The sequence below is a fragment of the Ischnura elegans genome, chromosome 11 (assembly GCF_921293095.1).
Source record: "Ischnura elegans chromosome 11, ioIscEleg1.1, whole genome shotgun sequence".
Lineage (NCBI taxonomy): Eukaryota > Metazoa > Arthropoda > Insecta > Odonata > Coenagrionidae > Ischnura > Ischnura elegans.
Window position 1 is genome coordinate 10,099,388 of NC_060256.1, and position 15,842 is coordinate 10,115,229.

The 15,842-nt window shown below is 36.8% G+C and overlaps 1 protein-coding gene across 1 annotated transcript in view; it reads left to right on the top strand.

Moving 5' to 3' along the window:
• LOC124168408 (adenylate cyclase type 3) overlaps positions 1–15,842 on the top strand; it is a 449,992-nt gene that overhangs the window by 414,157 nt on the left and 19,993 nt on the right. Inside the window, exons 11-13 of the mRNA XM_046546623.1 lie at positions 4,317–4,404; positions 4,949–5,065; positions 10,258–10,856. Of these exons, the coding sequence (XP_046402579.1) occupies positions 4,317–4,404; positions 4,949–5,065; positions 10,258–10,856 (804 nt within the window). The remainder of the gene's footprint in view (positions 1–4,316; positions 4,405–4,948; positions 5,066–10,257; positions 10,857–15,842) is intronic.

The window sequence follows — 15,842 nt, forward strand, 5'->3', positions numbered from 1 at the left end:
CTCAAGTGAAAGGGTAAGCGATAAATTTCTTTGCCATCGCAAGCTGGCGATTGCGAAGCAGTAATCGCATTAATTACAGCGTGAGAATAAACCGCTGAGGATGAATTGCGAAGCATTCTCTCAGGCGACGGCAGCTCTGATAAATTTCAACGGATTTTTCCAAGATTTCTTAAAGTTGTGAAGTACAAAAGAGTTACTCCGGAGCTGCTCCTACCCTCAAACAGTTTAATCTTCCCGAATGAGGTTATTACGCCTTCATCGATGAAAGCATATTAATCACCTTTTTGGTGGCTCCAGACGAAAGTTTATTTTAATAGGCTAATCACAGGAAATAGTGACCTCGTATTTCAGGTTTTGAGAGAGCATCGCATTTATTGCACGATTAACTTCCAGGAATTCTCCAGCGATCAAAATGTTATTTCCTCCAAAATTTTGTTCAATTTATTTACGGATAATTCAAAGATTAGGTACGAATCTAAAGAAAGTTTCGTAAGAATGGAAAGTTACGGTGTAAAATACTCAGTTTCCATCCTGAAAGAGGTCAGTGTTTCCGCTAAATATTATTTGGCCTTCACGAATTGAAGCGTGTAATAATGGCTATGAATAATGCCATCGTCTCCAAAGGAAAATGGTTTAGTTAAAATAGCTAATCATACGAAATAATTTTCTTGGACTCGTCTTTCATTTCACATTTTGAGGAAGTAAGGAGTTTTATTTTAAACTTAGCTTTTGAAATAAATGCGTCACGGCGCTGATCCTTGAATTATTCTAAAACATATTTTCGATCTATTAACGGATCATTCCGAGAAAAAGAATTTAAGGAAATTTTGGTTGGCAAAAAAGGTTAGCATATGCTGTTTCTACCCTCAAAGACTTCAATTTTTTTGTGTGTGATTATTTGACCTCGGCCAATAGATGCGTGTAATTAAGACTTATTTAGTGACTAAAGACGTGAATGAGTGAAATAAAAGGTTAGTCTTCAGAAATTGCGACTGGGACTCGCCCCGTATTTCAGATTTTGATGAAATTACGTATTTATTTTATTAAATAAACCTTTCAAGGTCTTGGCTATAATTAATTGGTTCCATTTATTTCCCCTAGCGTTTACTTCCATAGTTCTAAATTGGGAGGGCAAGTAACTGTGATGCATCGAAACTTGTCTCAGTGACTTCTTCTGTGGCTTTTTGAATGCCCAGAAAAGTGATCAAAAATTAGAACGAAGTCAAAACTAGGATGTTAATTGTATGCCTCGTTGAATTATTATATATTTTCAAACCTGAAAATTTATGAAAGGAATCAATTGCATTAGAACAATTCCATTTGGCCGTATGAAACTGAATTCTCTCTCTCTCGTTGCTTTAGCGTCTGTCCATGTTTTGATTTGATATGTTGTTGGATAGCACGTCGTTAGTGATGCCATGATGAAAGGCTCCAGCAAATAAGCTGAAGGTGTATTCGTTATTTTTTGGTTCGGAGCCACCTTGCGTTCTCAGTGCAAGAAAGTGAAATGTTGTGTATTGAACATTCTTGCCGTTGGGGCACACTTTTTCTCATACATTTGGTGCAGATATTCAATTTTATCCCGGAATTTTGTTCGCTCACTTAACTTTGAAATTGGACTTTTATTCGCTAGGAATAAAGTCAACTTTTTTCCGGAGTGATATCGTGGAACAACAACATGTGATAAACGAAGAAAGATATCGTTCAGGCCACTTAATTCTCTTTCTCATCCCCTACACCTCTTTTGATTTCCTTGCAATCATCAACAGGGGTCATTTCATTTAACTCTTTAGAATTTACGGTATGAATACAAATAATAACATATTAAAATATACTTTCAAGCTTTCTCTCATAGTTAAGTATGCTAAATTGAATACAGAAATGAACGATTAATCTTTAAAAACTCCTCCTAAATTAGAGTGGAATTAATTCACCTACATCGGGGACATATCAAAAGCGAAGGATAAAACCACAGGCTAAACGACTCAATCATTAATATTTTCGCGTTGATGGTACTTAAAAGCACAATGAAAGCTAACTAATAATATTCATAATTTAAAATATGTATATAAAAAAGGAGTTATTTTATTCATGTATGTAACTTGTTCTATATTTGCAAAGAATAAAATTCATTAAACTGATATTAGCAAACCGTCGTTTGATATTAAAGAATAAAATAGTAGCAAACAGAAATTTCATTTCAAATTTTGGATAACTATTTTAATATTGAGTCATGTGTACTTACAATAAATTTTGAAAATACAAAAAAACAAATTATGATAAACTGAAAACCATTACAGTCAAAAATAACAGAAAGTTTTTAATATTAATGGGGCAAACAGATGTAACCAGAGAGAACATTAACTAGGCTAAAAACATTGGTTGACATGATATAATCAACGTCATGCCAGCTGTTAGCACTAGGAAACGATGAAGAAGAAAGAAGTTAAGTCTCTTTGCACCGTGCAAATTTGACACAGAATTACGGATAAGTACCTGCGGTTTTCCTGACGAATTGACAGTAGGGAAGAGTTCTCTGGTGTCCCACCGGGTGGATTTCTCGCGATACAACGTTTCCAGGGAATTTTCTGCAATCACCTTCAGGGTGATCACCTTGTAAAATATGTGAAACCCAAAACTTAAATATAAAAAGTTGTAAACAAGAGAGAACAAAACTAGGTTAAAAAAAGGGTTGACGTGATATAATACTATTATCCTGCTTTTTCAAATATATTAGTGAACTTAGCAAAGGTTATTCTTTTATTTTCCATAGGAATGGTTTCATATAGTTAAGCCTGAAGCCAGTTATAAATTATAATGAATTCAATATTATTATGTCGTACTGGAGGGTAAGATGTTCCCGTAGAGAAAAGAGCTGTATAAAGAGGAAAAGCAAAGGTTTAGTTTTCCGAAGATTTTCAGGATATTGATGGCATGATTTATCCATGAGAGGGTGGGTGACATAATATAGATATGTTCTCGATACGGAGATTGCAAAGATGAGCCTACTTCGTGCGCCCAACACGGGCTTTCGTGGACTTCGTTTCAAAGCAGCTGTGGCGGTGGTAGTGGTAGATTAAGATGCACGAAGAGATTGACAGAGAATCCGGGGTCTTGTCCTCTCCGTCGCGAGGAGTTTATCATCATCTCCTGATAAGAGCGGATTGAGATGGGTTTGGAGACGTGCCGTGGGGTGGCGGTGGCAGTATCAGCGTCTTTGGATATGGGTCGAAATTATAATGTAATTATAATACATTTGAAAAAGCATTACCTTCTTTGTATTTCATCCGTGAACTCCATAAAATACGAAGGAAGGAGGTGCGGTTCGTCATAAACTGCTACGGGCGTACAGACAGCGTTATTCAGATGTTAAGCGAATTAGGCCGGGAACCGCTAGAAACTCGGAGGCATCGCTCTAGGCTTAGATTGTTTGAACAATTGAGAATGGATATCTTTAAGAGCGACACAGAAAACGTAATATTAGAGCCCGACTATATTTCCAGGTCCGATAGAAGCAATAAATAAAGAGAGGTATTTTGCCGAATGGGAATTCGTTTTTCCCCCGAACCATAAAGGACTTTAATACACGCTAGTCGTAATTTCCTTAGAGCACTTCCTTTTTATTTGTAAACTTGGTTGGTGTCCTAACACCCCCTGCCACAAGCCTTTTTAAGCGGCTGGCAGGATAGTACATAAAATGGTATATAAAATATGCATTTAAAATACACATTTTAAAATACTTGTATATCATATACTGCCCAACCATGAAACTTGTGATGAGTCGATTCCAAATGTCGATTCTCGATTCCACCGTTTCTCGTGCACGGAATTGAAAATCGATCGCCTAAAGTCGATTACGATTCCATCGATTTCATTTAGGTAAACAATTTGAAAATAGACTTACGGCGTAAAAAAGTGCCAAACATCTGAGCAATTGTATACATTGTACATTATTAAGCAAGCAATTTATGTCATAAACAGTGAAAGTGTTTACTATTTTCTTAAAGATGAGAAAATATTACTTCAATGCTAATTCCCTATTTTTAGCATATATACTTTTTGGGTCACTTAATTGTCTTTGTAACTTTATTCCATTCAATTATTGAATTTTAATGACAGCAATGCTACTGACAAACCAAAATCCCACCTGTAAGTATGAATAAGAATCGATGGAATTGCGATTCCATTTGAAAAAATCGGAATTGGAAATTAAAAAAAGGGTAATCGACTCATCCCTAGTTGAAACCCATGACCTGTTTAATTTCCCTTACCACCTTGATCGCTTTCTGTGAACAGTTTCCTCGTTCTCTCGCCAGGGGCGTCGTCAATCTGGTCTCCACGGCTGCTGGATTCTTTCTCCTCTCTGCCTTCTCGCTCGTAATGGCTGCCGAGTCGCTACCAACGGTGAGTAGCGCTGCCAGCACCATCTCTTATCAATTTTGTGAACTATTTGTCGGACCAAGAACGTCAGTGGCTCACTCCATCGGAGTTAAGGGAAAACTCAAGGAATTTCTAGCGAAATTTGAATCTCTTCTGGGTCGATGAAAGACACTGATTTTAAATTTTAAAAACTTTTTAATTTATTAAAATTTGGAATTTTTTACTTACTTCTAGTACATTTAATTTCTAACATTCTTCGGCCACCTTATTTTACTTATGAATTGCATCATGTCCGCACATTTCATAATGTAATTGAAGGTGAAAAATTAAACATAGTTTGACTGGCTATGAGACGTGAGTGGAAAGTGGGTCCTATTAATTTTAATGAATAAGCCCTGCATTTTCCGCATAAAAAGTATTTCTTTTCGATGTCAGGGCGTGATTCTCCTGTCCCTTGTACCGAAACCGTACCAAGTACAAGAATTAAATATATTCCAGATGAGTTCTAAGTTCGACAAAATGACGCCTATAACTACCAATCCTATAAATTAGCGCAATTATCTTTCAGGGTCTTCCGAAAGCTTTGGTGAAAACAAGCGAAGGCCTTAATTCGTCCATATGGATGCGAAGATTAACTGGAATCATCGTAATTGCACTTCTGGCCACAGCCAACCTGGCAGACATGGTAAGATTATTTTAGATATAGATGATAAGACATTCGAGAGTGGTTAAGTTTATTTAATTACAAACAAGACTGTATTTGCAAAATAAATAGCAATTTATCATTTAAATCTTCTTATTCCAATGATGAATTCTGTGTTTCATTCTTCAAAAGGATTTTGTCTTCCCAGATTCATTGGATAATGTATTTTTATATTAATTTTTGAGCTATATTTTTTAGCGATGTAGTCTTGCTTTACTTATGTATCTGGACACATGAATGCATGTATTCCGGTAATTCATTTTCTATAATATTCTCTCTTAATGTGCTAAATCTCAATTAACTCCGCCCAATGTCATTCTTTTCGTCATTCTGTACGCCGTATAGGCGAATCTTATTTTGAATGACTAGTGATGCAATTTGAATTTTAAATAAACTTTAGTTATTTTTATTATTTTTATTTAACAGGTCAGTAATTTTTCTCAATTAAAGATATTTAAAATCAAACAATGCATGCATTTTTATCTTTCTTCTTTCTGGAGATATGGCGTCTAATCCGAAGAACCTGGCATTACGCAGCGTCTTAACTTGTGCATGACCTAACGTCTCTACGGCGGGAGGCCAAACTCTCGCTTTCACTCGAAATGCTTTCCTTTCTTAAATGAAATAATACCTCTTGTCAACTTGTAGAAGAGAGCTATATCTGTATCATTAAAAGAGAGAGAGAGAATGGAAGGGTTAGCAAAATCGTCTACGGGCGATTTGAAAACTTGATTTTGATATAAACTTCGTAAAACTGCTTTACTCCCATAAAAATCCATTTGTTATCTTTTTTAATACAAATTTATCAATGCATACTGTTTTATTTTCCTTGTTTGCGGAGGTGTGATGCATTATGCGGAGATGCTTTCGTAAAATTTCGGTTTTACAACATAGCATTGTATTTTAAACCATTGCACGGATTGCGAAAAGACTGTTTTGCTGCAGAAGACGATTTGTTCACTATGGTCGAAATCTCGCTTTCACTCAATTTTTTTTTTCCTTTTATTAAATGAAAATATTCCCCCTAACCCTTTTTTCAACTTGTAGAAGAGGGCAATATCTGTATTATTAAAAGAAGGAAAAAATGGAAGGTTTAGCAAAATCGCCTAAGGCCGACTTGTATATGTACTCGATTTTGCTATAGGGGGTCATTTTATCCAACTTTGCTGCCGAAGTTTGGTTGAGTGACCCAGTAATACTAGATGTAAAGTAGTGATATAATAAAAAAAAATTCAATGCACTTACAATCGTGTGGTGTACTTATTGTATACATATGTCTGTAATTTTTATAAATTAAATATAAAGTCTACGTTCCATTATTGTTCTAAAAATTAAACATAAATTCCAAAATAAATTTCTTTGATCTATGATCAGCATCTGAATGTCCGGGGGTAGTGGTCTCTTCGAGGCGGCTCGGCCCTCGCGTTCAACGGCGACGACGTCCGCAGGCAGAGAAGCAGTCGAGACGCGGACGTCACTTCGGGCAGTTGTTCGGCCTTTTTGAGTTGAGCGATGACTAACAAATTTTTTGCTGGAGTGCCTGATAGAAGAAGGAAGGAAACATACGACCACCAGGATGAATATTTTAAAGATTAAGCGATAAAGGAGAATACCTGGACGGTGATGGCATAAAAAATAGGGAAGAATGGAAAATTAGGGAAAAATTGAGGGACATTGAATGTTTATAAATACGTTTATATCATTGGCACACACGTCATGCAATTTCTTCGTTCGTATAAGATGGGTCAGTCACTGCCCTTGAGTCGAAATACACGTTCCTGCTGCTAATTTGAAGCTCCTTCTTCATTGAAACACTGCATTAAAATGTCTCTCAGCTCAAAACCTGTCTGATCCAGCGAATCCCCCAGTTTTGCCCAAAGGGGCAATGTTCGGTGATGGGTCTATATTAAAATCATACTCATATCGTGGCCACTGTTGCTTCTCTGAATAACTATCCCTCAATAAATTATGCTGACAGCATGCTGTTATTATCAATGCTTCGCATATTTCAGGAGTAATTGATATCGGTGGATAAAACGACCGAAAAACTGGACTCAGCAGCCCAAATGCATTTTTCGTTACTCTACGAGGGCGAGTTAACCTGTAATTGAAGATGATCTTGGCTCAGTCCACCCAAGATGTTAATTTGTTAATTGGCTTCATTATGGGTTAGTGTAGTCCAAACGTTTCATCTCCAACGGTCACATGGGGCATAAGCTAATGACACACGGGAATTCTTTCATCTGGCGGGAAAAATTTTCCAGGTGGAACTAGTTTCCCTATATTTGATTTATTGAACATTCTAATGTCCCCTTCTTTTATATATGATCCGACATCTATGACAAGGCAGTTACAATTGGCGTTGGCCATGGCTAGCAGCACAGTAGGAAAGTATTCCTCGTAGTTAAAGAACAAAGATCCACTGGCTACTGGGCAGAATATTCTAACGTGTTTTCCGTAAATGGCGCTTAGACAATTTGGAAAGTTCCACCTCTCCCAAAAAATCCCAAGCCTTATGATTTGGTGGGGGTACCAACAATGGTATAAAACACACACACACATGATATCACACTTATGTAGTTGTGTGAAATACGAAAAGCAAAGCTCAGTGACCGAAAGGTTTCTCCTGTAGCAAGATACCTGATGGAGAGTATTCCTTCATTAGTTGGCTAATTGATATTTTTATTTTATCATGCGGTGGATGACTGTAAAAAAAGAGAAAGAATGTAAGGTAGAATTACTTAAAACACAAGCGAAAGCAAAAGCTCGGGACAGGCTCTGCTGCGTCCTTCAAAACGTCAAAATGGCTGTTGTATCAGTAGTTTTCATTTTTAGACTTGGTGAAACGGGAAACGAGGTAAGAAGAATTGGAGAGTTTTCCCATATGAAATGTTAAGGGAGAATTCGGATTCGGATAAGATTTATGAATACAGTTTTTTTCAGAACACGGAGCAATACTGCGGAGAGAGATTCAGGAGATAATTCTGAATTCGTAGCACTCGCTTCAAGAAGGAGTCGTCGATATTGAGCTATCTTATCAAAGAACCTCTGTCATCATTGATAGAGGAATTGCTAAGAAGAGACAAAATTCGGACGATTCAAGAGCGTAAACTCCAGACTCCGATAACACACAGTAGTGTACGAAATTGAGGATGACGGGTGGCATTACTTCAAGGCTGGCTGAAAAATTTGAAGAGAGAGCAAGGGAGAGATTGAAAATAATTAAATACATAAGAAAACAACGAAAATAAGACGATGGAGTTGCCTATTTCGTGAAAATCACGGCTTTAAAAATGAAAAACATTTCCCCACAGTTAATTGCGAAGGAACAAGGTAACAGGAGAAAATTGTCGTCCATTTCTACTATGCTCCAAGCCAACCTCTCGACAGGCAAACAGCTACTGAAATGCATTTCGTGCTCAAAACAATGTTGTCGGCCCGCCGCGCCGCCGTCTTGCGACTGGGACGCCCGAAAGAAGCCATTATTATTATTATTATCATTATTATTACGTCCCAGCGAAACAATACCTTTACGTGACCGACGCACAGTGGGGCCAAACCCAACTTTAGACGGACAAAAGTTAAAAACTTTTACTAACAACCCTGAAATATTCACTTATATGTTTCAGAGACCGCTTTAATGAAATCCAATATTAAGTTTCCAATATTTTCGATTTTTTTAAATTTTATTACTTTTAGAATTTGAAAAGTGACTTGATTGGTTGCAAAAATAGATTATATATAAAAATTTGAAATAACAAAAATAAAAATGTTCACGTTTGTAATCCTAGTGGTCAGAAAAAATCTTATCTAAAAATTTCAAAATTATTTTAGCAATATCTTTGAAAAAACCTTCATGCTTAATAGAAAAATAAAGATTTGCTCTCAAGTTTGCATGTACCATTTTCCAATACATAAAGAAAGAAAATACTGCATTGAAGATGTAGTTTTACTTTGACACTTATTTCTACGCGAAGGTGCACACATACTAGCCGAAATAACAAAAATAAAAATGTTCACGTTTATAATCCTAGTGATCAGAAAAAATCTTATCTAAAAATTTCAAAATTATTTTAGCAATATCTTTGAAAAAACCTTCATGCTTAATAGAAAAATAAAGATTTGCTCTCAAGTTTGCATGTACCATTTTCCAATACATAAAGAAAGAAAATACTGCATTGAAGATGTAGTTTTACTTTGACACTTATTTCTACGCGAAGGTGCACACATACTAGCCCGTGAAATACACTGTTATGCAGTTCAAACATCCTATTACCCAACCTAATAGTTAAAAAACCCCATTTCAATTTTCATTTTTGGACTTTTGTCCACTTAAAGTGGGGTTTGGCCCCACTGTGCGACGGTCGGGAGATCAGAGATCGAATCCTGGCTAAGCCAAATTATTATTTCTTGGCGAATTTCATGTATGGTGTATATACTACATTACCTTATCGCCTGTCGCTTTATATTGACATGCCATTTGTCTTTGGTTACCCTAACTACCTTTCCTTCAGACGAGAGGTCATATATACGATACTAATGATAAAATAGTTCTCGGAGTATAGGTCAAATGTATATGATGTAAAAAAGTTGTTAGCCAACGTTTCGTTTTATTTTAAACTATCATCAGGGCCATGAAAGGAAATATGATAAAAATATAAAATACAATGATATACAATATTTTTACAATATTTGAATAATATATTAATAAATAAATATTATATTAATTATTTATTATTAATGTTATTTTATTTTTTTAATATTTTATTTTATTTTTTTAAATTTTTTACAATAATTTTTAATGAGGCCAAGATAAGAAGAAGAAAAAAAATAATTATATTCGATACTAAGTTTGATAGCATTTATAGTATCTATTTGTTTATTTAAAGCGTATTTCAACTGATTATCCTGACGTATATAAATTGCGCCCCATCAGGGACAACTTCCTCATCTGAAATCGAGAATCTGGATGATTCGTTGATATACATATATATAGTAAAATACTTACATATGGTAGACGTACGTAAGCTCTTATCGGTCGTGGAAAAATAAAAACATTTGGAATCGATCCGTTATACAGTGCATCTATTTTATTTACTTATTTTGCCCCGATGGAACTTTGTTTTTACCAATCTGTTGAGAATGAGCGAGTGAAAATGTACATGTATCCGCAGGCGTGCTGCGAGTGGCCGCAGCCGGACAGCAACTGCACGCTCAAGTCGCGCCCCCTAGAGGTGGACTTCTCGACCAATTACCACGGCATCCCGCCCCCCAGGGCCATGCCGGCAGCCATCGGCCCCTTCTCCCCCTCCGGCCCCAACGACACGGCCTCCGCGGCGCCCCCTGCGCCGCCCCCGCTGCCCCTCCTGCAGAGGCTCGCCCGTCGCGTGGTGGGCAGCCTGGGGGATGGATCCGACGGGGGCGGCGGCCCGGAGGGCGGGGGCAGGGCGGAGGGGCTGGCCACCCGCGCCCCGACCCCGCACCCGCCCACCGCGCCGCACGTGTCCTCGTCGCTGTCCTACTCGGAGGCGCTTCCGCACCACCACGGCGGCGGCCTGCTGGATCTGGGCACCGCCTGTCCGCACCCCACGTACTTCACGGCCGCAGCCGTGCTCATCCTATCCGCATCTTCCCTCATCTCGCACCTGCCGCAGGGCTGGAAGACGGCGCTGATGGCAGTGGTGGCCACGGCACACTGCCTCCTGCTGGTGCTGATGCACGCGGAGGAGGACCAGGTGGACTGCGCCACGCCTCCTGAGAGGGAGGCCACTGGGTATGTCACGTGATATATGAGAATCATCATTATCAGGCAGGTTCGCGAGGAGCTTCACGATGCATTCTCACTTACCTTCAAGGGCTTCACTCATCAATTCACAATAAGACCGACTCAAAAATTCACTAATTCCTGATTTACTTTGTGTATTCCTTTATAATTTTTCCTGGATAACAGACAATTACTAATACCACTTATTTATTGCAGAGCGCGACCCGGTTTTCAATGAATAATCATCATCAACAGGCGCTAATTATGATTTGTTTACCTTATTATTATTGCCTAGTTACTTGATGAATTTTAAAACGGAAGCCAGAATAGGGGAAAAGAATGCGTAAAGATTATCATTTATAAGAGTACTGTCCTGACTTTCTATAATTTTTAAAATTTCTAACTGCTCCATAGAGTCCAATTCACGGCGGTCACTGCAAAATTTTAAAATACATGTTTTAAAATCGCTCCTATGGCAGTTGAATATTAAGTATTTAGCAAAACTACTTTTTCTTCTTTGTTATACTTGTAAGTACTTAAATGTTCTTACTTCCTGATTTCAAAACTTCTTCCTGTCTGTCCCACGTATACACCATAACAATCGCTGCATTTCAATGAATATACAATCAATACAATACAATTCAATGAATACATCTATCCAATTGGTCTATCTGATCCTTACATTTAACGATCAGTCTCCTCAGAGTGGCATAAGGTTTAAAAGCCATGCGGAATTTGTCCTTGGGTAAATGATCAGCCATTTTCAGAGAAAGTGCATCGAGGTACGTCACTGTGCACAACTGCTTCTTTTTATCCTCGTCCGCCGAAAACATTTGGTCGATAGTCAATCTTCTCTGTAACTAGGTAATAATAAGATAAACAAATCATGATTAGCGCCTGAAGATGATGATAATTCATTGAAATCCGGGTCGCGCTCAGATAAAAAATAAGTGGTATGAGTAGTTGTCTGATATCCAGGAAAACGTAAGACCTACTCCCTCTCATTTTTTCTTATTAGGTGAGCAACTAAGTTCTCGCTGTTTTTTAATTAAAATACAACTCAATTGTGAAAAAATGGTTATAAATGAATCATTCAAAGTACTGTCCATCGCTGGCTACAACTTTTGCCTGTCATTGTGGCAGAGCTCGAATACCGTAAAAGTAGAATTGTTCGTCTCATGAGCAGAGATACGTGAAAATCGCACTTTCATTTTTATTTTATCGCACTTTCAATAACAGTTTATCGCATTTTGTAGCGTCTATTTTTTATTTTCATAATGAGGTAGATGACGATAAAATGTAGTGAATAATCACAGTTATATGACAAAATACAGAATGCTTTAAATAACTATGTTCTAGAAAGATAATAAATTAAGGAATAAGACATATAGTGGCGGAGGTGTAGCTTGCCCGCGCCCACTTGTAGTTCGCGGCCACGTAGAGTCCCAGCCAACTAGCAGCTGGACAGTCGCTCACATCCTCTATGCGGTGAGTGTCGGTGGAGCATTTAAACTGCGCTCGGCACAAAATGTACGAATTTTGCCTTCGAAAAGGCAAATTTGCGTAAAAATATCATAAAATATCATTGCATCTATGTCGCCATTATTTGCGCACATCGCATCTATATCGAATTTATCGTCTTTGGGATTTTCACGCATTAACTCATGTGACTATCCAATAACCATGCCATTTTTTTATATCTTCATACTAGCGCAACTGCTGATTAGCCAGACTATGTGCCATCGAACGGAAAAGTAATAATCGGACTGCCAAATATCTGGGGTTTGTAGCGGGTGAGTGAGGACTTCTCATTTGAGCGTTTCGAAGCAGCTTTTAACGGATTTCGCAACACGAGGTTTACTCGTTTAATTTACTCGTTTTCATGCTGTAAAATCACTTCGTCGAATCATAAGGAACTCAAGTTCCTAGCTATGGCATAAAACGGCTGGGTGGATAACCCCTAATGCCCAACAAGCCCTCCTTGAGCTTTACATGGAACTTCGCCGAGTAATACCCCCAATTCATCGTTTTCAAAGGTTTTTAGTCTTCCTTCACACGGACGAGCGTTCAACATTGAAATAACCGTCTTTGAAGCAAGGAGACCAATCACAGAACGTTTTTTCACTTTGAGCAGCGTCTTCGTACACTTTTTGGAGCTCTAGATGCACTTTAGTCACCGTTTTCTTCGAGTAAATGAAGAAAATAAACACTTCCCGCCGAAGATTAAGCGCTGATTATTATCATTATTAACCGCCTCGTAGCCTTCCTTTCGTGGTCACAAGCGAATATCTCAACGGTTCGTGCTCACGGCACATCAAATGTATTTTACGTTAATAATGCTAATACGCTTTTCCTAGAATATTTTCCTAAAACCTATTAAATTATAAACATTTACTTTTAAAAAAATGTTAACGTTTTTATTGAACACAGAAGATATTAACGATTAATTAATAATATGTAAATTATTATACCGAAAGGGTTAGAAGATTAATGCTTTTAATTACATTAATTGGCACAATAATTAATTGCCTTTTTCCACAAAACTCCCATGCACTTTTCCGTGCAGCAATTTTTCGTGCGATTTGGTATGGGTTTTCATGCATTTTAGAAAACATTTTCGTGCATACTTTGCCATTTTTGTGTAATTTACCATGGAATATTTCGTGCAAATTTCATATTTTCTGGGAAGTTTTTCACGCAATTTTGTTTTCAATTTTCAAGAAAATAAATTATGAAATTTTTTGCCACGTTTTCAAATTTTTCTGGATATTTCTGTGCAATTTCTGAGCAATTTCTTATGGCACTTTCCGTGCAATTTTTCAAATATTTTTCGTGCAATTTTATTCAATTTTTCTATCAATTTTTAAGAAAAATGTTTTGACTTTTTTTTCACTTTCCGTGCTAGTTTTCTATTCAAATTTTCTTGCATTTTTTTCGTTCAATTTTTCTGACATTTTCTATGAAATTTTAGTGTATTTATTCAATGCAATTTTTCGTGCAATTTTCTAAGCAATTCTCACATAAAATTCTATGTAATGTTCCAGGAGATTTTCCGTGTGATTTCCTCTGCAAGTCTTCATCCAGAAACTTTTTCTGCTATTTTATTTGCAAATTTTTAGCAAATTTCTATACATTTTCTCTTCAATTTTCTGGGAAATTTTAAATAAATTTTTCTTTCGTTTTATAAAGAAAATTTTGTAAGGATTCTTGCAGTGTTTCCTATATTTCAACGTGCAATTTTTCCTCCAAATTTCCGGGAAATATTACGTCCAATTTTCTATGGCATTTTCTATACACCATTTAGTGTATTATTTTATGCAATTTTTGTAATTTTTAAAATTTTTAAATAAGCTTTTCGTACAAATTTATATGACTTTTTCCGTCCAATTTTCGTCCAGTATTCTGTGTTATAGAGCATTTTCGGGAATGCGTGAATGCTAGACGGCAAAATAGCCCGGCCCCGGCTCAATTTCTCGCTATGTTTTCAGTGATAATATGTGAAATGACGTGACCCGTATAAAACGGGTTTTAGAATTTTTTCGAATAATTTTATGTTCAGTTTTGAGCCATTTTTGGCGCCACTTTCTTGCAATTTCTTGAATTTTTTATGATGGAATTTTAAGCTATTTAAATTCAAGTTTTTGAATAATTTTAAATATATTTCCTACGAGAAACTTTTAATGCATTAATATGAGCTAATGACTACATTTTTAATGCACATGGAATATTTCTCGCGAATTTGATGCAATTTTAATCAATTTCCTTGCAAAATGTCTCCATGCAATTTTAAATTCAATTATTTGTTTAATTTTTTGGAAAAAATTGATGCAATTCCTCGTGCATTTTGGGCAACTTTTGGAACAATATTTCGCGCACGATATTTCGAAATATTTCGTGAAACTAGCTCTTTTTCGTGCGTGCTTTTGTACAACATTTTGTAGTTATGTAGCAATTGTCATCCTGCGGTATTTTTTTAATTAAAAAACGGCCTATTCAGCCCATATTGGCCATTTTACATCGGATTGTTCAACAAATTTAACAATCACACGTATCAAACAACAATGTCCGGAATAGGGGAAACCAACTCGGGCGGAACTCGCACGTGTAGCTTCTTGCTTTGTTCATCTTGAACCGCTGCCATCGAGGCCGGCATATTATTATTCTCTATCCAAGTGTATTACGCAATTTCCCGTGCAATTTTTCTATGCTATTTTCCATTCATTTTTCGTATTATGGATAATCCATTTTCTTTGGCAATTTTCTATACAATTTTTGTACAACTTCCAACACAATTTTCGTGCAGTAGTCGTTTTTAATGTATTTTCCCATGAAAATTCGTCGGCACTTCTGAAAATATATTGTACCAGTTTTATTTTTGCTGATTAGTGCTTTGCACTCTACATATTCTTATGAGTCTATTGTGCAATTTCAATATTGAAGCCGTCAAATTTGTTATCATTAAAAAAAATGCTTTAGAGAATTTGGCTCCACATTCTACCAATGAAGAAGATGGCAGACTCATCCGTTGAAACGTTGTGTGCAGTGTCCCAAAACCACACCCGGTGGGACACCCGAGATATCTTCCACCATATAGGACATTTTTTTCTGGTTATCTTCCTATTGATTTGTTTTATGATAATCGTAATAATTAATTTTTTATATCACCCTATGCCATAGGTTTTTTGTCCTTTTTGGGATTTTAAAAATTAATTAATGAATACTACTAAACCTTCGATGAGTTTCCTTTAGGAAAATGCTTTTATATCCAAATGTCCTCACCGTTACTTCAAAGCCACGTGAGCAAGTGCCTTTAATGTTTATTAAATTATATAATTAGTTATATATTTTTACACATTTCCGATATTTATGGTGTAAACCTGGCATTAGGTGCTGACATTGGTCATTTGTGGCTGGCACCTGTCCTGGTGACATTTGAGATGGTTGTACAATCTTCTAAATCTAAATTATTCCCTCAACTGAAGTTCATGAATTCCT